We start from the raw sequence: 27,086 nt of genomic DNA on the forward strand, positions 1-27,086 counted from the left end.
AGGCAAGCCATTGCTATATTTAAACACTCAAAGGCTTCTGCATGTGTCTGTCCCACGTCAGCATTAACCTGGCGATCTTAATTAGTTTCTGATTCTTCATGTTCCTTGTCCTGTACTGATTCCATGATTTCATAATCTGTTATGATCTGATAACCCTGGATCATTTGCATCACTGCATATCCATTCACTGACATTCTCAACATCACAATTAGAGCAACTAGGTGTAGAAGATCTGCAATGTTTTCAAGGACATCAACTTCTCCCTCTCCACGTCTTTCTGATTTTAGAATTATGTTCCACACATTTTTCATGGTTTGGTTTTTAACCTGGTTCCAGCATCCGCAAATCTTTTATGTTCAGTTCTCTTATGAATTAGATCATACCACGTTCATTTTCTGTGTCTGCCAAAATAAGTTTTTGTAGCAGTTATTCTCCGAGGCTGCTTGTTCTCCCAACTGGGTTGACGTCCACGGCAGCCCCCACCAACCGGAAGAAAACTTCACGGGCGGTCCCGCACGCAGGGCACGCCCACTGCGCATGCGCGGCCGTCTTCCCGCCCGTGCGCGACCGTTCCCGCTCAGTTTTTTTTTCTATTCCGCGCTGGAGAGAGACATGTCATTGTCTCTCTCTGTCAGCCCCGGAAACCGGATTGCGGCCTAGCCGTGGTTTTTCTCTCTTTGCGTATGCGTTCGCGTATTTCTTTTCTATCGTTAAAAAAAAAGAAAAGTGTCCTTGTCGTTCTTAGCCGCGATGGCTGCGCGGTCGTTTTCTTTTCGGGTGTGCTTTTCACCGCCTCCATCGACTACTTTGACTTTGCCGACGCGATTTTTCCGTCGATGTCCTCGAAGGTCCCGAGCGGATTCAAAAAGTGTGGTCAGTGCGGCCGGCAGATCTCGCAAACCGATACCCACGCTTGGTGCCTCCATGCCTCGCCCCGGAGCATAATACCAAGACCTGCACCTTGTGTCTCGGCTTAAGAAAGCGGACACAGGTGGCAAGGCAAGTTCTTCGGGACCGTCTTTTCGGAACTTGCGCCGGCCCTTCGACGTCGACGGCCGGATCTTCGGTACCGATGTCGACGAAATCGGCGCCGACTCTGAAACCGACCCCAGGAGTACAGGTACTGTTGGCCCGCCGGCCTGCCTCATGACTCGGCGGTCATGGACTCTGCTCTCAAGAGAGCACGGAGTTCGAGGGATACTGCCTCGGCACCCCCGGGGCGGGAGTTTCGCACTCTGGACTCGTTTGGGAGGAAGGCCTACCAATCTTCCATGCTCATGACCCGCATCCAGTCATACCAGCTGTACACGAGCATTCACATGCGGAACAATGTGAGGCAACTGGCGGACCTGGTCGACAAGCTCCCTCCGGAGCAGTCCAGGCCTTTTCAGGAGGTGGTCAGGCAGCTGAAGGCGTGCAGAAAGTTCCTGTCCAGGGGTATCTATGACACCTGTGATGTGGCATCTCGAGCTGCGGCCCAAGGTATAGTGATGCGCAGACTCTCCTGGCTGCGTGCCTCTGACCTGGACAACCGCACCCAGCAGCGACTGGCGGATGTCCCTTGCCGGGGGGATAACATTTTCGGCGAGAAGGTCGAGCAGTTGGTGGACCAACTACACCAGCGGGAAACCGCTCTCGACAAGCTCTCCCACCGGGCGCCTTCAGCATCCACCTCTGCAGGTGGACGTTTTTCCCGGGCCCGGCAGGCTGCTCCCTACGCCTACAGCAAGCGTAGGTACACCCAACCGGCCCGAAGTCCTCAGACACAGGGACAGTCCTAGCGCGCTCGTTCCCGTCAACAGCTTGCGCCTAAGCAGCCCCCTGCGCCTCCACAGCAAAAGCAGGGGACGGGCTTTTGACTGGATCCATGGGAACATAGCCGCCATCAAAGTGTCCGTGCCGGACGACCTGCTGGTCGGAGGGAGGTTGAAAGCTTTTCACCAAAGGTGGCCTCTGATAACCTCCAACCAGTGGGTTCTCCAAATAGTGCGGTGCGGATACACCCTGAATTTGGTCTCCACTCCACCAAATTGCCCACCGGGAGCCCAATCCTTCAGCTCCCATCACAAGCAGGTACTTGCAAAGGAACTCTCCGCCCTTCTCAGCGCCAATGCGGTCGAGCCCGTGCCACCCGGGCAGGAAGGGCAGGGATTCTAATCCAGGTACTTCCTTGTGGAAAAGAAAACGGGGGATGCGCCCCATCCTAGACCTGAGAGGCCTGAACAAATATCTGGTCAAAGAGAAGTTCAGGATGCTTTCCTTGGGCACCCTTCTACCAATGATTCAGAAAGATGATTGGCTATGTTCCCTGGATTTAAAGGAAGCTTACACCCACGTCCCGATACTGCCAGCTCACAGACAGTATCTCCGATTCCGTCTGGGGACATGGCACTTTCAGTATTGTGTGCTGCCCTTTGGGCTTGCCTCTGCACCACGGGTGTTCACGAAGTGTCTCGTGGTGGTTGCGGCGGATCTACGCAAGCTGGGAGTGCACTTGTTCCCGTATCTCGACGATTGGCTGGTCAAGAGCACCTCAGAGGCAAGAGCTCTTCGGTCCATGCAGTGCACTATCCACCTTCTGGAGCTGCTGGGGTTTGTGATAAATTACCCGAAGTCCCATCTCCAGCCAGTCCAATCTCTGGAATTCATTGGAGCACTGCTGAATTCTCAGACGGCTCAGGCCTTTCTTCCAGAAGCAAGGGCGCAGAACCTTCTCTCCCTTGCCTCTCAGACCAGAGCGTCTCAGCAGGTCACAGCTCGGCAGATGTTGAGACTCCTGGGTCATATGGCCTCCACTGTTCATGTGACTCCCATGGCTCGCCTTCACATGAGACCTGCTCAATGGACCCTAGCTTCCCAGTGATGTCAAGCTACCGGGAATCTAGAAGATGTCATCCGCCTGTCCATCAGTTGCCGCAATTCACTGCACTGGTGGACCATTCAGACCAATTTGACCCTGGGACGTCCATTCCAAATTCCGCAGCCCATGAAAGTGCTGACAACAGATGCATCTTGCCTGGGGTGGGGAGCTCATGTCGATGGGCTCCACACCCAGGGACTGTGGTCCCTCCAGGAACAAGATCTTCAGATCAACCTCCTGGAGCTCCGAGCGGTCTGGAACGCGCTGAAGGCCTTCAGAGATCGGCTGTCCTACCAAATCATCCAAATTCAGACAGACAATCAGGTTGCAATGTATTACATCAACAAGCAGGGGGGCACCGGATCTCGCCCCCTGTGTCAGGAAGCCTTCGGGATGTGGCGTTGGGCTTGCCAGTTCGGCATGCTTCTCCAAGCCACATACCTGGCAGGCGTAAACAACAGTCTGGCCTACAGACTGAGCAGAGTCATGCAACTGCACGAGTGGTCACTCCATTCCAGAGTGGTACGCAAGATCTTCCGAGAGTGGGGCACTCCCTCGGTGGACCTTTTCGCCTCTCAGACCAACCACAAACTGCCTCTGTTCTGTTCCAGACTACAGGCACACGGCAGACTGGCGTCGGATGCCTTTCTCCTCCATTGGGGGACCGGCCTCCTGTATGCTTATCCTCCCATACCTTTGGTGGGGAAGACCTTGCTGAAGCTCAAGCAAGACCACGTTACCATGATTCTGATAGCGCCTTTTTGGCCCTGTCAGATCTGGTTCCCTCTACTTCTGGAGTTGTCCTCCGAAAAACCATGGAGATTGGAGTGTTTTCCGACTCTCATTTCGCAGAACGAAGGAGCGCTCCTGCACCCCAACCTTCAGTCTCTGGCTCTCACGGCCTGGATGTTGAGGGCGTAGACTTTGCTTCGTTGGGTCTGTCTGTGGGTGTCTCCCGTGTCTTGCTTGCCTCTAGAAAGGATTCCACTAAAAAGAGTTACTTTTTCAAGTGGAGGAGGTTTGTCGTTTGGTGTGAGAGCAAGGCCCTAGAACCTCGTTCTTGTCCTGCACAGAACCTGCTTGAATACCTTCTGCATTTATCAGAGTCTGGTCTCAAGACCAACTCAGTAAGGAATCACCTTAGTGCGATTAGTGCTTACCATCATCGTGTAGAGGGTAAAGCCATCTCTGGAGAGCCTTTAGTCGTTCGATTCATGAGAGGCTTGCTTTTGTCAAGGCCCTCTGTCAAGCCTCCTGCAGTGTCATGGGATCTCAATGTCGTCCTCACCCAGCTGATGAAACCTCCTTTTGAGCCACTGAATTCATGCCATCTGAAGTACTTGACCTGGAAGGTCATTTTCTTGGTGGCAGTTACTTCAGCTCGTAGAGTCAGTGAGCTTCAAGCCCTGGTAGCTCATGCTCCTTATACCAAATTTCATCATAACAGGGTAGTACTCCGCACTCACCCTAAGTTCCTGCCAAAGGTGGTGTTGGAGTTCCATCTTAACCAGTCAATTGTCTTGCCAACATTCTTTCCCAGACCATATACCCGCCCTGCTGAACGTCAATTGCACACATTGGACTGCAAGCGAGTGTTGGCCTTCTATCTGGAGCGGACACAGCCCCACAGACAGTCCGCCCAATTGTTTGTTTCTTTCGACCCCAATAGGAAAGGGGTCGCTGTCGGGAAACGCACCATCTCCAATTGGCTAGCAGATTGCATTTCCTTCACTTACGCCCAGGCTGGGCTGGCTCTTGAGGGTCATGTCACGGCTCATAGTGTTAGAGCCATGAAGTCAGCCACTATTGAAGAGATTTGCAAGGCTGCGACGTGGTCATCTGTCCACACATTCACATCACATTACTGCCTTCAGCAGGATACTCGACGCAACAGTTGGTTCGGGCAGTCGGTGCTGCAGAATCTGTTTGGGGTTTGAATCCAACTCCACCCTCCAGGACCCGATTTATTCTGTTCAGGCTGCACTCTCAGTTGTTCTTCGTAGGTCAATTTCTGTTATGCCCTCGCCGTTGCGAGGTTCAATTGACCTGGGTTCTTTTTTTGAGTGAGCCTGAGAGCTAGGGATACCCCAGTTGTGAGAACAAGCAGCCTGCTTATCCTCGGAGAAAGCGAATGATACATACCTGTAGCAGGTGTTCTCCGAGGACAGCAGGCTGATTGTTCTCACCTACCCTCCCTCCTCCCCTTTGGAGTTGCGTTTTACTCATTCCTTTGCTTGTCATTCAACTGAGCGGGAACGGTCGCGCACAGGCGGGAAGACGGCCGCGCATGCGCGGTGGGCGTGCCCTGCGTGCAGGACCGCACGTGAAGTTTTGTTCCGGTTGGTGGGGGCTGCCGTGGACGTCAACCCAGTCATGAGAACAATCAGCCTGCTGTCCTCGGAGAACACCTGCTACAGGTATGTATCATTCGCTTTTCCTGTAAAGTCGTTTCAATGAAACGATAACTCCTTGATCCATTGGCTGCATTACAGATGTCACATTTGGTGGCAAAAAAAAAAATGCACTTTGCATCTACCTTCTTCTGGCTCTAGGCTTTCTGCTGTAGGATGTGAAAGTACATTGTCCAACAATAAAATGACATTTCCATCTTTTTCTGTACAAAGGTAAAGTCTTTTCCCCTCCGGTATGAAGCAAGTGTCGCGTTGTACCAGTCAAAGAAAACCTTGCAACTCGTCCAGGCTTTTTTGTTTTGTTTTTTTGGGCTTCTGTAGAACAGTGGAAGGTTATGTATGGTTTTGAATGCATGCGGATTTTTAGATTTACCAATCAGCAATAATTCCAATTTATGACAACCGATTGCATTTCCCCCAACCAACAGTGAGACACGTTCTTTAGATGACTTGAATCTAGGAGCAGATTGCTCCTTGCAACTAATCAGTGATGTACTGGGGATCGATTTCCAATTCAGACCCGTTTCACCTGCATTATAAACATAATGAGGGTCATAGTTCGTGTTAAGTTCATTAAGTTGAACAAAAAAGTCATTAGCTGCTGGTAAATATGCAGAAAGTTTTTCACCATGGATTTCAATGTGCCTTATTCCATGACGATGTTTGAAATTTCGAAGCCATCCAGTGCTGGCTTTGAAGTCTGAATCCACCTGCAGTTGCTTATTGAAAAACATCACCTTTTTGGCAAATAGCGGCCCCAGTTTGGATGGCCCAATGATCTTTTTTGCAGGAACCAAAGATATAGAGCTTTATCTACCTGTTCAGTAGATGACTTTTCATGTTTTTTCTGGAACAACTCCCTCTTTCAAGAACTGAGATGTAGTTTACACAATAGCATCGCTTTGTCTTTTTATGTCAGGTATTGTTGAGGTTCTGTGTAATCCTGTCCCTTGCCCCTGGGGAGGGGAAAACACTTCAGCCCTAGAGGCTGGAATAAGAGAGACAATCAGACTTAGGTATAGGCGCAACCAGTAAAACTTTTTTTGGTATCTGTCTAAGCCAGTACAAAATAATTGTTTTCTCTGGAGCAGGTTGTCACACAGTAGCCACACGCACAGACTGAATAACAAAACTGCTCGACAAAAACTTTCTTAGCCATCGCATATATACTGTTGTAAGTTTCATTCTCCTAAATCATGTGATTTCTCCTAAACTAACTTGTGATCATATATGAATTTTCCTGTTTCCTTCCATCACGCAATATAATAATATACAAAATGGCAATTTCCTCCATTGTATCATCCTCTCCTACTTGTGTTCACATGCACATTTTGTGGCCATTGGCTAATCCCTTAGTAAAGCGTGCTCACAGTGTGCCAAAACCATGTAGGAAACAAGTATGAAACATCTGATGTCTATCACGTCCCTCACCTCCGGTCCAGCGGGATGCTCCGGCGGCACGGGAATGCCCGCCATCGTAGCGGGTCCGGCCTCCCTTCCGGCAATGCTGCGCTCGCACTAGTGTTGCCAGCGTTCCGGCAGCACCGTACACACCGCTGCCCTTTCAGCACTCCGTCTCACAGGCTACCCTGGGCCGTGGCCACACCCTCTGTTCCGTGGGGATTGGTCTCCTCTGTGGGCAGGCTACTCCTCCTCTTTCCCTCACTGCCATTGGTCTTTTGTTTGCTCTCCTCCCTAACTGGTGCCTGCTGACGTCAGACGCCAGCACTATTTCAAGGAAGTACCTCCTATGCTGCATTGCTTTGGCTTCTAATCGGTAATCGTTCCTCTGCTCTGTATTTGTTTGTGCTTCTGACTCCTGACCCAGCTAGTTCTGGTCTACTCTCTTGTCTGCTGCCTGCCTGTACGACGCTGCCTGAACCCGGTCTACTCTCTCGTCTGCTGCCTGCCTGTACGACACTGCCTGGACTTGGATCTGTACCCTCTGCTTTCCGTCAGCAGGCCTTCTTGGCACCCCGCCTCTGGTCTCTCAGTGTAAGTCCTGTCGGCCGCCTGCACCTGGGGGCTCAACCCCCGGAGAACGGCGGTCACCACAGATAAACATCGGGGTTGCTCGGCCGCCAAGCAGAATCCGGGGTCGAATCCCTCACCCGGGTCACTGCTCGGCACAGGGACTCACAAAGTTGACAATGTCCTTCCTCTCTGAACACATATTTCTGTTGGAACATCATGAAATTTGCAGGGTACTCAATTTCCCATCACCACCAAGGTTATCTGCCATATATGGGCCACATAGCCTCAGTTTCTCCTGTCACCTTGACATGTAGCATGTACTTTCCATTTACTGAGAAAGCACTGTAGCTTACTTACATGCAGCTGCAGGAAGAGACTAAAAATATGCTGATAACGTCAAGGCTAGGAAAACAGGTCTAGCAGGGCCGTATTACAGGCCAAGTATAGGAAGGAATATACAGTTCCTACACCATATTCTTCTGACAAATTTTTCCCTGATGCTCCCTTTCTTAATTTCTCCACAATGTTCTCCACAATGTTGAGCCTGCCATGAGTGGGAAAGCGCGGGGTACAAATGTAATAAAAATAAATAAAAATGTCAATTTTTGTCTATTAATGACAAAATGTGCCTTTTAAACCATTGGTCTAATGTTTGGCAATTAAAATTCAATGCGAAGAAATGCAAAGTGATGCACTTAGGGAGTAGAAATCCAAGGGAGACGTATGTGTTAGGCGGGAAGAGTCTGATAGGCACGGACGGGGAGAGGGATCTTGGGGTGATAGTATCTGAAGACCTGAAGGCGACGAAACAGTGCGACAAGGCGGTGGCAGTAGCTAGAAGATTGCTAGGCTGTATAGAGAGAGGAGTGACCAGCAGAAGAAAGGAGGTTTTAATGCCCCTGTATAAGACGTTGGTGAGGCCCCACCTGGAGTATTGTGTTCAGTTTTGGAGGCCGTATCTTGCGAAGGATGTTAAAAAAATGGAAGCGGTGCAAAGAAAAGCTACGAGGATGGTATGGGATTTACGTTCCAAGACGTATGAAGAGAGGCTTGCTGACCTGAACATGTACACCCTGGAGGAAAGGAGGAACAGGGGTGATATGATACAGACGTTCCAATATTTGAAAGGTATTAATCCGCAAACGAACCTTTTCCAGAGATGGGAAGGTGGTAGAACGAGAGGACATGAAATGAGATTGAAGGGGGGCAGACTCAAGAAAAATGTCAGGAAGTATTTTTTCACGGAGAGAGTGGTGGATGCTTGGAATGCCCTCCCGCGGCAGGTGGTGGAGATGAGAACGGTAACGGAATTCAAACATGCGTGGGATAAGCATAAAGGAATCCTGTGCCGAAGGAATGGATCTTCAGGAGCTTAGTGAAGATCGGGAGGCGGGGCTGGTGGTTGAGAGGTGGGGATAGTGCTGGGCAGGCTTATACAGTCTGTGCCAGAGCCGGTGGTGGGCAGCGGGACTGGTGGTTGGGAGGCGGGGATAGTGCTGGACAGACTTGTACGGTCTGTGCCAGAGCCGGTGGTTGGGAGGTGAGGATAGTGCTGGGCAGCCTTATACAGTCTGTGCCAGAGCTGGCGGTTGGGAGGAGGGGCAGGTGGTTGGGAGGCGGGGATAGTGCTGGGCAGACTTATACGGTCTGTGCCCTGAAGAGCACAGGTACAAATCAAAGTAGGGTATACACAAAAAGCAGCAAATATGAGTTATCTTGTTGGGCAGACTGGATGGACCGTGCAGGTCTTTTTCTGCCGTCATCTACTATGTTACTATGTAAGAGAAACCTAACACCTCTATAACAACTCTATAAGGAAGCAGTAATTAACTTTTCTGGTTCCTAGTTCTGTTGGTATTAACACTTTGTTTTAACATTTAAGTGTCAGGGCTGCTTGCTATTTGTAGAAATCTATAGGTCTTACTTTGTTTTCAAGAAAAAAACGCTTAGTGTCAGTTTCTGTTATCCTGTTAGTTCTAAATTCAAAACAAACTTAATCATACTGGAATGTGGACCAATTAATTTCCTAATAGCTTAAACACATTCTGAAAGTGACACTTAAGAATTTTTTTAGCAAGCCTGTCATGAAACAAACTTTTATCTAGAGACCGTATACACAAAGGGCAAAGTAACATGGAATTTGTATCAGGTAAACAACAGATCTGAACACCTACTAAGGCACACTTGTTTAACTCTACAGGGGGTCAGAGCAGACCCTGCCCCTGTCTTCAGATTAGAGGAAAAAGTAATTTGCTCTTGCCAGCATGGCTGAAAGAGGAGCAGAGAAATACAGTGGAAAATGCAGGGAGAGAGAGGAGAAAGGAAAAGATCATGAATAATATTAGCCCTTAAATGTCTCTACTAAATTCAGTTAATGGAGAGGAGGCACAAACCGCGTAGTTTAGGATTTAAGCAGTCCAGCACTCAATCCTCAGGTAATCTTAGAAATACTGAGGAGTAGAGATATACATTTCGTTGATCCTGTCAGTGCCCTATATATTAAGCACAAGTCTTTTAGCTGTGTTATTTTTTTTTTTCTAAAGTTCTACCCTCCTCTACACTTTACTTAAACCTGTCAAACAACAAGATGCCTCAAAATACATATGAGCTGCACAAAGGTAAACAGAACAAAGAGGGTTTCTTTTACTGCTTCAATTCAAAGGTGTAACCAATATTTAAACTTCACAAAACAAACTTGTTTCCTGTAGTGTTTTCCCTAATTTACCTAATGCCTGAAATCTCTCAAGGGCACTGCTCTGCAGAGAATCTGCACCCCCAGTTTGGTCAGTAGATCTCTCCCTAGTAAGTTAATGGGAGAATCCGGGGCATACAAGAATTTTGCCTCTATTTGTTCTCCCCCCCCCCCCCCCCCCCCCCAATTCTAAATTCAAAGGCACTGTATATCTTAATTCTTGGGACTGTCCAGAGAATCCTATTGTGCTGGTAGTTTCTGAGGAAAGGGGAAATGGGCATGTGCTTTGACCCGAGCCTATGGTAGATATTGTAGCCCCTGTGGCACAGTAGCTAGTTTACCCTCCACAACAGGATCTTCTAGCCCAATCTCTGCCCACAGAACCTGCTGCTGAGCTAGTCACTGGAGCCCTGAACTTCCCCTGGGATTCCCTGGGGATCGAAAAATCCCCCTTCCCAGTGCCTGATATCTGGGGGCTGGACCTGCATCTCGCTGTCTCCTGGTCCCGCAGCCTCTGCTTACGTGTCCTATTTGCCCACAGCTCCAACACTGGAACTGTGAGAAATCTGGTTTCTGTGTGTAGTCTGTCCTCACTGTACCTTGCTGAATCTGTCTGTGCTCTACTATATTTCTTAGTTTTAGTACATTCTATCCACAATTTCAAAGCTGTTAGAATTTCTTTGTCCAAAACTGCCTGACTGAGGCCAATTAATGCTCAGATTTTTAGTTCCATTAACCCATTTCTGGTGGTACTTTAAAATTTCATTTCTATAAGCTGGCACTGCCGTGGAGACCTGCTCCAATGCATGTCTGCATAACTACAACTAAACAGATTCTAATCTGAAGTCTTAGAATGAAGAGAGAGAGCACAAATAAAAGAATACAAAAAACAATCCCCACAAAACGATGACGTACTTACCACGCTGTCTTCTCACCGTTCGCCTATCGCCTATCCGGTTGTGCCTCGCCGGACGACTACGTTCTTTAAGGTCCAAACACTTTTCCTTTGGTCGGTCGCTTGTCGAGGCCCACTCACTGGATATTAGCCGTTGCCACACGTGCACTTGTTAGCAGACGGCCGACTCTGGTCCAGTGCCGCCGGGCGGTCGAAGTCCACTCAGGTTCAACCAGACACGGGTTCAACCGAGATGAAACACCACTTTGTTTGTGCTTTTCGTGCCCCGCCTCCAGAGTCTCTAATCACGGCTGGGCACTACTCACACAAATACAATCCCCTCGACCGGTACCTTAAAAGAACCAGACAACTGGTAGCACTATTTAGACTGCAACAAAGACAAAAAGAGACCAAGGAAGCGCTTCCTGGGGTTAACACTAGTTTAATTAATTATCCAAAGATTAGGATAAAAAAATTAAGAAATAGTCATAGAAATAGTCTAGAATATGACAGAAATGAGAACATATATAGAAATGGAAATTGCAATGGAAAGTGGAAGCAGGACATTCTTTCAAACTCCCTGGCTTGGGAGCCAAAAGAGATGTACACTGCCCAACCTCCTATCTGGCAGAGAAATATTATATAGGGTTTCTTTTCCTTTACAAGACAAAAAGGGAGCACAAGGGGGAGGGGTTGTCACACCCCCTTAGTTAGCACCTTACAGTCAGTCAGGATCTCTAGTATCAATAAAACACACAGCATCTGTTTATATTTCCTTTTGAAGATGCATTTGGTCTGTTGTCCAAATGTTTTGGACCTCTTCTATTCATCTATACATACTACTACTACTACTACTACTACTACTTATCATTTCTATAGCACTATTTCTCAAACCTTTAATTAGTATTTCCCCTATTCTGAAAGAGGAGAGAAAAGTTAATTACTGCTTCCTTATAGAGTTGTTATAGAGGTGTTAGGTTTCTCTTGTCAGGGAGATAGTGTTTGAATTGTTCTAGGCAGAGAAGGAAATAAGGTGTTACCTGATTCGTGGTTGTAAAAGGGTAATTCTGTCCTGGATAGTAGCCTTACTTCCAAGGGCATGGGAAAGAATTCTGTCTCTTGGCCATATTCAAAGGGAGAGATTCTCCCCCTTCTGCAATAATATTTTCTTATCCAGTCCTTACTACAGGATTTCTATCTCTCTCTCCTCTGTCACAAACAGGTTCCGCCCCCACCACAGTACCGAAACTGTCCTAGTCACACTCCTGGCCAAATTCAAGCTAGAAATAGCCACAGGTAAAAGTATACTTCTCCTCCAGTTCGATATGTCGAGCCCATTCGACATGGTAAACCACATTATACTACTAAGACTCCTTGGCCATTTCGGGATTGATGGAAACATACTTAACTGGATAAAGGGTTTTCTAACCACCAGAACTTACCGAGTAAAATCAAACTCAAACATATCATCACCGTTGAAAGCTACCTGTGGAGTTACCTCAAGGATCACCATTATCACCAATACTCTTCAACATGATGATGATCCCACTGGCAAAGTCCCTATCCAACCGAGGCCTCAACCCGTTAATCTATGCAGACGACGTCACTATCTACATCCCCTTCAGTCATAACTTTGATAGAAATAACCAATGAAATCAATGACAGCCTGAACATCATGAACTCCTGGGCAAACTCATTCCAACTGAAACTGAACACTGAAAAAAACACATTGCCTCATCCTCGCATCTCAACATAACAAGTACAAACCCACAACCATAAACACCCTAGAACACACCCTCCCTTCCTCAGACAGCCTAAAAATACTCGGCGTCACAATTGACCGCAACCTTACCCTTGAAAGCCAAGTAAACTCCGTAATAAAGAAAATGTTTTACTCAATGTGGAAACTTAAATGAATAAAACCTTTCGTCCCGAGGGAAATCTTTTGAAACCTAATACAATCAATGATCCTAAGCCATGCAGATTACTGCAACGCAATCTATGCAGGATGTAAAGAACAACTCGCAAAAAAACTCCAGACCGGCCAAAACACAGCTGCCAGGCTGATATTTGGTAAATCACGATTAGAAAGTGCTAAACCCCTTCGAGAAAAGCTGCACTGGCTCCCAATCAAAGAACATATCACCTTTGTCCACAAAATTATCTACGGCGTAGTTCCAGGATACATGACAGACCTCATAGATCTACCAACCAGAAACAGAATCGGATCATCACGATCATACCTAAACTTACATTACCCAAATTGTAAAGGACTTAAATACAAAACAACTTACGCATCCACCTTCTCCTACATAAGCACACAAAACAACTTACGTATCCACCTTCTCCTACATAAGCACACAATTATGGAATGGACTCCCGAAAGCTGTAAAAACAATCCATAACCACCTAAACTTCAGAAAATCACTAAAAACCAACCTCTTCAAAAAGGTTAACCTCACCGATCCAACGTAAATCCCCACGTCCAGCAGCACAGCTCAACCAATGATCGTACTGGACAATATACAATCTTCATTCCATACATCCTTCACGTTGCCTGACACACACCTACCTCATTTGACCACAATACCAGCGGCGTACCAAGGGCGGGGCGGTGGGGGCGGTCCACCCCGGGTGCACGCAACTGGGGGGGGGGGGGGGGTGCCGCGCGCCTGTCGGCTCCGCTGGTTCCCTGCTCCCTCGCCCCGGAACAGGTTACTTCCTGTTCCGGGGCAGAAGGAGCCAGCGGAGCCGAGAGCCGAGCAGCTGCTCCCCGCAACTAAAGATGCACCCGGGGGGGGGGGGGGGGTGTGCGCATCGGCGATCCGCCCCGGGTGGCAGCCGACCTAGGATCGTCACTGCACAATACAACCTTGTATTTGTTATCAACCGACTGGCGAACGCCTTTACGATACTACGTAAGCCACATTGAGCCTGCAAATAGGTGGGAAAATGTGGGGTACAAATGTAACAAATAAATCTGCAAAAGCCACCACTTTAAATGACTGGGAGCCTATACTGAGCCCTTCAATTTCCAGGTGAGAATGAATTTCTCTAATCAAGGATTTAATTTTTTTTTATTTAAAACCTTTTAGTCCACACTATCTCCAGGTCTAGGCAGTGTATATATTTTTTATAATGTTTAGTTTAATGATGCCTGCTGGTCTGCATCTGGTTTCCTCTACAGGTGGTGTACCAAAGTAGAAAAGGCTTTGAGAGAGAAGTTTTCTCCTTTCGTTTTTTTACATTCAACAGAACTGTTGAAGGCTTGTATAGTGAATTCATGCAGCTTTGTTTATCTACTTGTCCTGTTGCCCAAATGCTAAATCTGTTTTCTTTTTCTACTGCAGGGAACACAGTCAGTAACCTGATTATGATTCTACCTCCAGTCTGTGGTGCAATTCAGATGATTCGAGATGGCCTTGAAACCCGCTATTTAGTGGCCTTTCTAGGTCTCGCAGGTACGTCTCAAATTTGTCTTTTACTGCTCAACTCCTGAAGGATCAGGTCAATCTTCTTTCATTTACCTAATAGCATGGAGAAGCAAATTTTCACTTGAACACTTAAGACATCCATCCTATATAGATTCCTCAAAATAAGAACATAAGCATGGCCATACTGGGACAGACCGAAGATCTGTTTCCAACAGTGGCCATTCCAAGTCACAAGTACCTGGCGAGATCCCAAAAGACTAAAACAGATTTGATGCTGTGGATTTTCTCAAGTCCATCTTAATAATGGCTTATGGACTTTTAGGAAATTATCCAAATACTTTTTAAACCCCGATTGATTGAATGATCTTTGACTTGTTCTGGTTAGTTATCAAAATATTTTTATTTATTTAAATATATCTTCTCCCTCAACAAGAAGTATGAATTGTGCGCACAAGTGGGCTCCATCATTGAATGATTCTGGGATAGAAAAGGTCTCCCAGAGCTGAGAACTAAAGTTGTAAGCATGAGCAGCCCTTTTTTACATGCAGAGGTCTCCTCAATTCTGTTTTCTTTGCTCTGCTAAATGGACAGTATGCAAAGTTCTCTTACCCTTTTTTTCTATGACTTTTACTATTACGTTCTGATGTTTTAAAATCATTTTATCTTTGAGAAAAAACCCACTTTGAAAGCCTGAACAAAGGACCATGGCACAGGTAAAGCCAGGCTTCCAGTTCTGCACGAGCTTCATAGATAATGTAAACTGACACCTATAGACTTTGTCTTATCTGAATCTGACATCTCTGGGAATACTCCAAGGACTGCGGCCCAGATGCACTAAACTTTAACGACCCTTTAACGAAGAAATTTTCAACCGTAGCATGCATTAAAGGCCATTTTCCGACGACGCTAGCAGCTAACGAGAACGGAATGCAAACGAGTCACTTCCAATTGTAATGTGGAGAATTCGGAATGCACTAACCATACCGACGATTGCACCAAATCATTTACCGCAATATATTTAACGTGAAATCAGAACTGTCGTTAAGGCCTGAGCTGTCATACTCCTCGCTAAGAAAGTCATAGTAGAAGATAATTTGCATCTCTGTGGACAGCAGCTCACTGTAAATTGGCTGAAACCAGATATGAAGCAGAAACTGACAAAAGCTACAGGCACACAGGACAATCTCAAATAGCGAAAGGATCAGGAGGAGGCAAAGGCGCTCGTCAGGAGCGTCCTGTATGGACGGCCTTGCCCCCCTCCCCCCCGAGGTCCCCGCTGCTCCCCGCTTCCCCCTGCATGAAAACTCAAAATTTTAGCAGCCCCAGTCCCCCTCCCTTCCTCTCTTCCTTTCTCTGTACTGTCCCACAGCTCCGCCTCCTGCCATCCGCCGCCCCCCCTCCGATGTCTTCGCCGCCGACCCCCCCCTTCCACATTACCGGGCCCGCGCAGTGCCTCTTACCTCTGTGTGAAGGCGCTGCACGGGCAAGAAGATCATCTGATCGCCGCAAGTGAGTCTTCAGGACGTCTCCTTCCCTGACCTGGGCCCGCCCCCGTCTGACGTAAGAAACCTATGGCGCTAAGGTGCCATCGGGCTCATCGGCATTCGACTAGTTTGCACCGCGTCTTAGTGGCTTATTTATTACCAGGTTCTCTGGCATAGTTTATCCTAATCCTATTCACACAAGGGGATATAGCTTTATATCAGAGTACGATCAATACATACAATTTACCATAGAGTACTCCAATAGATAATTCTGATAAGCATAAACATTTTTATTGTTACCTATATATGTACATATATTATCAGGAAGACGCACGGTTGTGAAGTTTGGGGGCGGGACTCTGGATCCCCCGCCTAGACAGCAGTCCCGTGGTAAGCAGCCATTAAGCTATTGCAACTTGCTTCTTACAGGTCTCCCACTTAGCCATCTCTCTCCTCTTCAATCTGTTCAAAATTCTGCTGCACGACTAATATTCTGTCAGGGTCGTTATGTTCATATTAGCCCTCCCCTCAAGTAACTTCACTGGCTTCCTATCCATTTCCGCATACAGTTCAAAATCCTCTTATTGACCTATAAGTGCATTCATTCTGCAGCTCCTCAGTACCTCTCCACTCTCATCTCTCCCTACATTCCTCCTCGGAAACTCTGTTCACTGGGTAAATCTCTCTTATCTGAACCCTTCTCCTCCACTGCTAACTCCAGACTCCGTTCCTTTTATTTTGCTGCACCAAATGCCTGGAATAGGCTTCCTGAGCCGGTACATCAAGCTCCATCTCTGGCCGTCTTCAAATCTAAGCTAAAAGCCCACCTTTTAGATGCAGCTTTTAACTCCTAACCCTTATTCACTTTGTTCAGAACCCTTATTTCATCATCCTCACTTTAATATTCCTTTATCTCTTGTTTGTTCTGTCTGTCTGTCATAATTAAAAAACATAGTAAAACATAGTAGATGACGGCAGAAAAAGACCTGCACAGTCCATCCAGTCTGCCCAAGAAGATAAATAAAACATCGAGCAGGGACTGTCTCTTTATGTTCAAGTGTACAGTGCTGCGTACGTCTAGTAGCGCTTTAGAAATGATAAGTAGTAGTAGTAGAAGGTTAAAATTCAGACAGGTTCTTGAGATATTGAGATGATTTGGTATGGGTATGTGTTATTGAATTGTTACAGGTCACGGGGAGTGGTTCCTCCTGAATGAAGTAAACCACGAAATGCGGTCTCGCGTTGAGGAACTAAAGTTATGTCATTAAATTGACCTTGTTAACGGTTTTTCATGGAAGCCTTCTAGCTGCCGCTCAGTGTTGCCACGCAAACAGTCAAGAATGATATTCAGTTGTGGGACATACAAGTGAGCCTTGACCGTATTCCAAGACTTATCGTCATTCTATGCATTTGGAGTTCTATTTATTAGGAACAACAGTCACTTTGGCTCTGGGATTACAACAACGCGGGCTGCCATGTAAAAGCGGCTTGTGTTTTCTACGTCGGAACTTTTTGATTCACGTGTGTGGGAGGAACATTTTGAAATATCATCAAAAGTCAAGGGAAGATTGGACTCTAAAGTGCAAATATTGCAATGTAATTTTAGTGTGATGTAATGTACGAGTACTCTGTGACGCTGTGGATGACGCTGTGAAAGGGTTGCGGAAGTGAGTCCCATGAAAACTGAGGGATATTGTTGATGATATATGTACATATATAGGTAACAATAAAAATGTTTATGCTTATCAGAATTATCTATTGGAGTACTCTATGGTAAATTATAGTTTAGCCTAAGCCATTTCTAGTTCAAGGCAGCACTGTAAGCCATTCTATGCAGAGATACCTTAGCTCATTTTGTTCACCAATTCAGATACTAGACTCTGTATTGTTACCTCCTGTGAGCACAAAGACGCTCCATTCGACCCCAGTTCTAGTGACAGTAGCAGATGAAGCTTACTCATTAGTTCCCCTGCCCTTGCTGGGACAGTCTCATTCATTCTCGCAGCAGATGCTTAATGTCGAGGGCTACTATAAAGACATTCCAGAGGTAGAACATCAAGATCACACTTCAACACAGGCCTCTTAAGCTATGTGTGACTCCTGTGCAGAAAGCTACAAACTTTCAGGATTCAGATGCAAGACAGCCACTCTTTACCACCTACTTCATGATCGGAATGTTTACAGCTCCTTATGCATTCCCCCAGAGGGTAAAGAGCTCTCTACACTAGTTCTCAGCTCTGGGAATTGATTGTGCATAAACCTAAGGTACAAGAGCTTCTCTTAAGGAGATGAATTCCTTATCCGAGGTGGCAAGGAATTGGAGGGGATTCCTGTAGACTGTCATCTTTTATCCACTTCAGATTCAGAACCACACGGTAGAAATTGTTTATCTGCTCCTTCCCCAAGGTTAGACAACTGTAAATGGATTAGAGGATTAGCCAAGTCCTGATTATATAGTAACATAGTAAATGACGGCAGATAAAGACCTGTGCGGTCCATCCAGTCTGCCCAACAAGATAAACTTATTTTACTTGATATGCAATACTTTATATGTATACCCGAGTTTGATTTGTCCTTGCCATTCTCAGGGCACAGACTGTATAAGTCTGCCCAGCACTCTTCTTGTACTAAAAGTTCTGAAGCTAACTTCAAAGCCCCTTAAAATTTACACTCGAGCCCATCCCTATCTATTCAGTCATGATCAGAGCGTAGACCATAGAAGTCTGCCCAGCACCAGTTTTGCTTCCCAATTACCAGCGTCGCCACCCAATCTCCACTGAGATTCTGTGGATCCATTCCTTCTAAACAGGATTCCTTTGTGTTTATCCCATGCATGTTTGAATTCCATTACCGTTTTCATCTCCACCACCTCCTGCGGGACGTTTCCACCACCCTCTCCGTGAAAAAAATACTTCCTGACATTACTCCTGAGTCTGCCCCCCTTCAACCTCCATTCATGTCCTCTAGTTATATCACCTTCCCATCTCCAGAAAAGATTTGAGGATTAATATCTTTCAAATATTTGAACATCTGTATCATGTCACCCTTGTTTCTCCTTTCCTCCAAAGTATACATGTTCAGGTTGGCAAGTTTCTTCTCGTACGGTTTGCAACGTAAATCCCATACTCCAGAAGAATCATTCTCGTGAGGGGAGGAGGTCTCCACAGGGAATTCCTTCTGATACTATTGTGATGAAACTATTTTTTTTTATTTGTTACATTTGTGCCCCACATTTTCCTACCTATTTGCAGGCTCATTGTGGCTTACATAGTACCGTGAGGTGTTAGTCGCCTCCGGTGATGAAACAAATACAAAGTGATGTTATTATCAGAGATTCATGTGTTACAGACACATTAGGGGAATCGTAGAGAAGAAGAGTTATACAGTGTTCATTATGGGCTTCGGTTTCATTGTGTTGCTGGGTTTAGGCACTTAAGTTGGGTCAGCAGGGTATGCCTTTTCAAACAGGATGGTCTTTAATGATTTCCGGAAGCTAAGGTGGTTGTACGTTGTTTTTATGGCTTTTGGTAGTGCATTCCACAGTTGCGTGCTTATGTAGGAGAAGCTGGATCCGTAAGTTGATTTGTACTTGAGCCCCTTACAGCTAGGGTAGTGAAGATTTAGGTATGTTCATGATGGTTCGATTGTGTTTCTGGTCGGCAGGTATATACGGTTGGTCATATATCCCGGGGCTTCGCCATAGATAATTTTGTGGACCAGGGTGCAGATTTTGAAAGTTATACGTTCTTTGATTGGAAGCCAATGCAGTTTTTCTCGGAGGGGTTTGGCGCTTTCAAATCGTGATTTTCCAAATATAAGCCTGGCTGCTGTGTTTTGAGCAGTCTGTAGTTTCTTTGAGTTGCTCTTTACATCCCGCATAAATTCCATTGTAGTAGTCTGCATGGCTTAGTACCATTGTATTAGGTTACGGAATGTTAACCTCGGAAAGAATGGTTTCACGCGTTTGAGGTTCCACATTGAGTGGAACATTTTCTTGATTATGGAATTAACTTGGCTCTCGAGTGTAAGGTTCCGGTCGATTATGACATCGAGGATTTTCAAGCTATCTGAAATCGGGAGGATGTGGTCTTGGGGTGACTAAGTTTGTGGGTATGTTCGTATTATATTGGGATGAGAGGATGAGGGAGTGTCTTTTTTTTCTGTATTGAGTTTTAGTTGGAATGCATTTGCCCATGAGTTCATGGTGTCCAGGCCAAGGTTGATTTCGTTGGTGATTTCTGTCAGATCATGTTTGAAGGGGATGTATATTGTAACGCCGTCTGCATAGAGAATGGGTTGAGGCCCTGGGTGGTTAGGAAACCCTTGATCCAACTGAGTACGTTTCCAATAATCCTGAAGTAGTCTAGGAGCCTTAGTAGTATGTTATGGTTTACCATATCAAATGCACTGGACATGTCTAATTGGAGAAGAGGTATGCTTTTGCCTGTTGCTATTTCCTGCTTGAATTTGACCAGGAGGGTGGTTAGCACTGTTTTGGTGCCATGGCGGGAGCGAGATCCTGATTGTGATTCGTGTAGTATTGAGAATTTGTGTATGTAATCAGTGAGTTGCTTTGTTACCATACTTTCCATCAGCTTGACCGCTAGTGGGATAGATGCTACTGGGCAGTAGTTGGTGAGTTCATTTGTGTTTTTCTTGGTGTCTTTTGGTATCGGGGTGAGTAGGATGTTGCCATTTTCTTTGGGAAAGAGACCTTGTTGGAGCATGAAGTTTAGGGATATGAGATCTGTTGTGAATCGATCAGGGGCGGATTTTATAAGGTAGCTGGGGCAGGTGTCCAGTTTGCAGTGAGTGTTGGAAGCTTTGCTAAGCGCATGGGGCAATAGTTTTGGTGGTGAGGAGAGCGAATTTCGACCAGGTTCTATCCGCTGGGTATTCTCCTGAGGTTGGGTCCAGGCCATTGATGAAGTTTTCAATATCGGTGGTGTTCTGAGGAAGATTATTTCGTAGTTTTACAATTTTTTCATTGAAGTATTTGGCAAGTTCGTCTGCCAGTGGGATGTCTGAGTTGGTTGTGATGATCGGGGTAGTGTCCAGTAGTTTATGTACGAGTTGGTATAGTTTCTTTGTGATCTGGTCCTGTTTTAGTTTTATAGTATGACCTTTTGGTTTGTCTTATTGCATATTTGTATTTTCTGTGTATTTGCTTCCAAGCGCTAAGTGTGTGATCGTCTTTTATTTTTGTCCATGCTCGTTCGAGTTTCCTGGTTTGTGTTTTTAGATTTTTCAGTTCGTCGTTGAACCATGGCACTGGATTATGTCTATGTGAAGTTCTTGTTTGTAGGGGTGCTATTTCGTCTAATATGCTTCTGCATCTTATATCCCATTCAGAAAGGAAGTTTGTGGAGTCCGTTTGTGTTGTCCATTCATTGTTATATATCTGTTGCCAGAATGTGTTTGAGTCTATTTGGCCCCTTGTGGTGTAGGTTGTTCTTGTATTCGATATGAACCCTTTTTCCGCCATTTTAGGGATAGGTTTAGTTTATAATGGTCGGTCCAGGTGTTTCTGACCATTTAATATTTGTTATTACCAGGTTCTGGTCAGTAGACAATTTGTATGAGATGAGGTCAAGCGTGTGCCCTTTAGTATGGGTTGTTTGCATGCGTGGCCATTTAAGATCCCATAAGTGGAGGAATTCCTTGCATTCCCGTGCGTTGGCAGAGTTTGAGTCTTCTAGGTAGAGGTTAGTGTCTCCAAGTAGTAATATGTTGGAATTGGATGCACAAGTGTTTGAGATGATGTCCATGAAATTTGACTTTTCATTCCAGTTGCCTGGTGGTCTGTAAAACAAGATACAATTCAGGTGTTCAAGCAGGGATTTGTTGTGGATTCTAATTGAGGTGATTTCAAGTTGGAGTGTTATGGACTTGGCAGTGGTTTCAGTTGTGAAGTGGGTTCGATAGATTAGTGCTATGCCTCCGCCTCATTTTTCTTTTCTGGTCCAGTGAGTGATTTTGTATCCTGGAGGGCATAGGTCAAGGATTATGGGGTCTTTTTGATCATGGATCCAAGTTTCATTAATGAAGGTATTTCCTGTCTGAGGTTTGTTCAGTACATATCCCAGCAGTTTTCCTTGTCTCAAGAATAGGAGACAACCTAGGCCTGTCTTTTTGTACTTTTAAACTTCATAGAAGCTTTGAAGCTCAGTGAACAGTCCCTGTACATGAACAACAACTTTGCATGTGGCAAACTGTAGTTGCTATTCAGCCCATCTCTAAAAAGCTGGCTTTAAAATATACCGTTCGGCCAATTCCAGGATTCAGCAAAGTACAGCTTTCTCATGCTTCTGTAGTAGTTGACTTAGTATTAAAACAGAGAATTTTTTCCAACATGCCTCATGGAAAAATCCTAGATCGTTGGAGAGAGAAAATGTTTCAAGGAACTGTGTTATCGGCAAGGATTGGGGCTCATCAGTTATTCATGATGCAGTACCATCCTTTAAGACAGTACAGGGGTTTTACTATACTCAGTCTACCCCTACCCACCCCATCCCAGCAGGTCTGAGCTGGTGACCATTCTTTCTGAGGAAGAGGAGTGTGGAACACATTTTATGCATTTGGTTTTATGATGTCTTGACACCTCTTCTAAAATGTTTAGCCTAGGCCAGTATTGCATGGGTTATGGGATGATTACTCGTGGAGGAATTCTGGGCTCAGTATCAAATTTTTGTAAAATTATGCAGCCTTTATTTGTTCAAATAGCACAATATTTTTGTGTAGTAATTTTGTAATGTAGTACAGAAAAATATTATTCAGATGCATAATTGTTAAAATTCTTCACAAAATACCCCATCATAAACTGTGGTCCAAATCCCCTGCTCCAAGCTTGACGCTCTCCAGCTCTTCCTCCCCTTTGGCTTGAACCCCTCACTAGCTTGATGTCTCCCTTTCCTCCTTCAGGGTCAGACCCCCAGCTTGCTTTCTTTCATGTTCTTGGTCAGTCTCTTCCCTGCCTTCTGCTTCCACCCTAGTTTTCTCTTTTCTTTCTGCTCCTCAGCAAAAACCTCCAGCTTGCTTTCTTTCTATTCTAATTCCCATTCTTGACCCCCCCCCCCCTTCTTCATTGCTCTTTCTGCTTCCTATTTCACCATCCAGAACCCCTCATTGCAGGTCCCTCTCTTTTAGGTGACCCTCTTATTCTCTAATGGGCTCCCGTTCCAGGTTTAAAACAAAAACTTTTTTCTTCATTGGGGGAATCCTACACAGCACATTTAATGAAAGTCAATTGGATCCCATACGCACTGAAAATGACTAACGTAAACTGCTTTTTTTTCAAATCGCGTAACTGCTGTTCAACATGTTAATAACTTGAATCCAGATCTCCAAACAAAATCCTGACAGAAGCCCCAGTTTTGCATACAAGCTGCTTCAGGGGGAACTTCCATAACTTTCACAGTGATAGATCTGTACCAACCTGGAGTTGGAAGACTGTCAAGAGTATTTTCCAAGTCCTCCATTTTGTCCTCACAACTCAAGACCTTTTGTTGCAACTTGGCACAAGCATCCTCCAGGACTTTCACTTGGTCCTCCAGGTCGCTCGTGTGTTGCTGCTGACATTGCAGATCACGGCGAATTTCAGCAAACTGATCATGCAGCCGTTCCAGCTTAGTATCGATTGGCTGTAGTCGTCTGTCCAAGACAGGTTACATAGCTGCCATCACCTCTGCCACCACTTCTGTGACCCAGGCCGAGCTAAGTCCCGCAGTGGTGGGGCTTGCCGGTGCTGCCATTTTGTTTTCTCCTCCTCGGGGCTGCTCAGCACCTTTGTGCAGCGATTTTGACGCCATATGTGCTCCAGTTAGTTCAAAAATATTACACTCTGGGTAAATGTGTCTTCCGATTACCAAAAAGTCATTTAAAAAAAGCAAAAAATAAAATAAAATAAAATAGCTTGTCTGAGCAGGAAGACTGGGAGGACTGCGTCCTCTCACGGTCATAGCACCACGTGACCCCAGTTTGAATGTTTATATGGTTGGGGGAACCTGACATCACAGGTTATTGAGCAGTCTTTGGTGGTATTCTTTGTGGATAGTGCTCAATTGTCTATTCCATATCATCATGCTGATCAATCCATAGACTGGTGGTTTGGCGTACCTTTGCAGCGTGGTGTGAAGCAGGCTCACTTTCTCCCTTCACTGCTCCAATTTCTTCAGTGCTGGCGTTCCTGCAAGAAGGTCTGGAGAAAGGCCTGTCGCTCAGTTCCCTTAAAGTCCAGGTAGCGGCTCTGGCTTGCTTCAGGGGCCGCCTGAAGGGTGCTTCCCTGGCTTCGCAGCCAGATGTGGTACGTTTTCTCAAGGGAGTTAATCACCTGCACCCTCCTCTGCGCTCAGTGGTGCCTGCGTGGAATCTCAACCTGGTGCTAAGAGCCTTGCAGAAGCCGCCTTTTGAACCCTTGTCGAGGGCATCTCTGAAAGACCTGACGTTGAAAGCAGTCTTTTTGGTGGCTATCACTTCAGCCAGAAGAGTTTCCGAGCTCCAGGCACTCTCATGTCGAGAGCCTTTTCTGCAGTTCACTGAGGCAGGAGTGACTATTCGCACAGTGCCTTCCTTCTTGCCCAAGATTGTTTCTCGCTTCCATGTGAATCAGCAGCTCTGTCTCCCTTCCTTTCGTAGGGAGGACTACCCAGAGGAATACTCTGCTCTCAAATATCTGGATGTGAGACGAGTCATCATCAGATACTTGGAAGTGACTTTTTTCAGACACCCTTCAGCTAATGATTCATTTAATTATATCTTCAACAGCCAACCTAAGATCTGAGTGTAGTGATTTTAATTAATCAGAGTGGACATGAGTTAATCTTCCTTAATTGAAATCTAAACATGTATACCCTTTAGGAGAGATAAGACAGGAAAGATATTATAGACATTCAAATACCTAAAAGGTAGTATTTAATGTTCGGAAAGCAAAACAGTTTCAGGGAGCAAAAAGGTTATACGATATGAGGCTTCAAGGAGGGTAGACTGAGGAGAAAAATTAGGAAATATTATTTCATGGTAAAGGTGGTAGAAGTGTGGAATATTTTCCCCAATATGGGTGGAGGCTTTCAAAGTATTATGTAACCACATGAAATCCTTAGTTGCTAAAATTCAGGAGAGTAGAAAGCAGAAATGTTAATATGAAATATTAGTAGTGCTCAGGATAATGCCGGCTGGATTTCCTGATAGACCCAGCAGCCACTTCTTACGAACACATTAGGAGTGCTGTCTTTTCAGTGCAAGGTCCACTACTACTACTACTTAACATTTCTAGAGCGCTACTAGGGTTACGCAGCGCTGTACAAATTAACGAATAAGGACGGTCCCTGCTCAGAAGAACTTACAATCTAAAGGACGAAATGTCAAGTTGGGGTAGTTGAGATTTCCTGAGAAGAGGTGTAGTGATTAGGTGCCGAAGGCGACATTGAAGAGGTGGGCTTTGAGCACTGATTTGAAGATGGGTAGGGAGGGGGCCCGCTCAGGGAGTTTGTTCCAAGCATGGGGGTGAGGCGAGGCAGAAAGGGCGAAGCCTAGAGTTGGCGGTGGTGGAGAAGGGTACTGAAAGGAGGGATTTGTCTTGAGAGCGGAGGTTACGGGTAGGGACGTAAGGGGAGATGAGGGTAGAGAGGTAAGGAGGGGCTGCAGATCGAGTGCATTTGTAGGTGAGTAGAAGAAGCTTGAACTGTATGCGGTATCTGACCGGAAGCCAGTGAAGTGACTTGAGGAGAGGGGTGATATGAGTATATCGGTTAAGGCGGAAGATAAGACGTGCGGCAGAGTTCTGGATGGACTGAAGGGGGGATAGATGGCTAAGTGGGAGGTCCACTACATTGGAACAAACTACCACAACCGCTCCGTCGTCAGATGTCACTGTAAATTTTAAAACCGAATTGAAAACGTTTCTATTCTCAGACGCCTTTGGCACTGCTACCTGAAGCGTTGTTGGTCCCCTGGGTGAGCCTGAGCAACTTTTACCCTTCCTAATGTAATTTATACTATCCTATTGAAATTGTAGTTCTTCCCTCTTCATCCCTGTATGTACTGCCTGGTTACTCCACGGTTTGTGTCTTTTATTTTTATTAAATTGTAAGCTGCCCAGATACCACTGTTTGATGGGCGGGATAGTTAAACTTGGAAACTTCGGAGGCAGTAGGAAAATGTTTTATAGTTTAGATTTGTAGTAGGGAAATGATGTGAGAGGATGGAATCAGAAAACTGGCCACCTTGCTTCTGATGGGTACAGGCCTGAGGATATAAAACACTTTGAACAAACAGAGCTCCTATACATTGTAGATGTGTGCTTGCAATATTCTTGTTCAGTTGTGGTGCTTTTACTAATGCCTTGCATTTTAATTTTGATTTAAGCCGTTGGACTGGGGTCTTGGTTCTTCCATATGACACTTCAGTATGAAATGCAGGTAAGTGGTTACCAGTTCATAATTTTTATTGCTTTGGTGTACATCACCATTGGAGAAGGAAAAATGCAGTATGAAACTAGGAAATTCCTTTTTCGTCTTGCTAGACTAGTCCAGACCAATGAGTTACGTTGCTGTACCAGCAGAGAGAGGCAGAGAAGCTGAACTCTTCAGTGACCCCACCGATACAAAGAACGGTGCAGCCTGGAACTTGTCAGTATTTTCTGCTTCCAGCAAATGATGCAGGTTGGACTGGTGCGGCAGGATATCTTTAGTGCGGGCGTGATCCCAGGGTGCAGTCCACAGGCTGTGACTCTCAAGAGAGTCCTTTAGCCAGTGCAGATTACCAGGGATTGGTCCATGGACTTTTTTCCCTGGTTGAGCCCAAAGGGATCTGAGCCTTTGCCCACTAGAGGCCAACCAATTTTCAGATTCGGCACCAAACTGACTCTAAATTCGGGTTCAGGTTTTTGCCAAGAATGGTCTGTGCATTTTCGGTGGAAGACAGAAACTGTAGCTCCATTCCCCCCCCCCCCCCCCCCCCCCCCCCCCACCAAAGACCTACCTTGTAAAGGACCTTATGGTGTCTTCGGGGCAGGAGCATCCCCGAATTGCTCCTATCCCCTTCCGCAGCAGTGAAAAAAATGGCAGCAGCTATTCTGGAATTGGGAATAGCTTGAGCATTCATCCTCCCTCTCTTCAGGGCTCTACTGCAGAAGTAGTTTTGTGGTTTTCAGAGTTAAGGCTGCCATTTATTTTTCATAAAGTCTTTCTTTTTAACAAAAACAAATTAGAGGCCGACCATATTTCGATTGTGTGGTTTTGGATTTGGCACTGAAAGCAGACTGAAATCTGGGTTCAGTTTTCGACCTGTGCCTTTTTGGCCGAAACCTGAAACTCACTCTCCCTGTCCCCATCCCATCC

General features: G+C 45.9%; 1 protein-coding gene across 3 annotated transcripts in view; it reads left to right on the forward strand.

Moving 5' to 3' along the window:
- ACER3 (alkaline ceramidase 3) overlaps window positions 1-27,086 on the forward strand; it is a 107,501-nt gene that overhangs the window by 21,714 nt on the left and 58,701 nt on the right. For all 3 annotated transcript variants that reach the window (XR_003941857.1, XM_030200061.1, XM_030200062.1), the window contains exons 2-3: window positions 14,183-14,293; window positions 26,113-26,165. Coding sequence is in view for 2 of the 3 variants with exons in the window: in XM_030200061.1 (XP_030055921.1) it covers window positions 14,183-14,293; window positions 26,113-26,165 (164 nt within the window). In the remaining variant the exon portion in view is untranslated. The remainder of the gene's footprint in view (window positions 1-14,182; window positions 14,294-26,112; window positions 26,166-27,086) is intronic.

The sequence above is a fragment of the Microcaecilia unicolor genome, chromosome 4 (assembly GCF_901765095.1).
Source record: "Microcaecilia unicolor chromosome 4, aMicUni1.1, whole genome shotgun sequence".
In the NCBI taxonomy this organism is placed as follows: domain Eukaryota; kingdom Metazoa; phylum Chordata; class Amphibia; order Gymnophiona; family Siphonopidae; genus Microcaecilia; species Microcaecilia unicolor.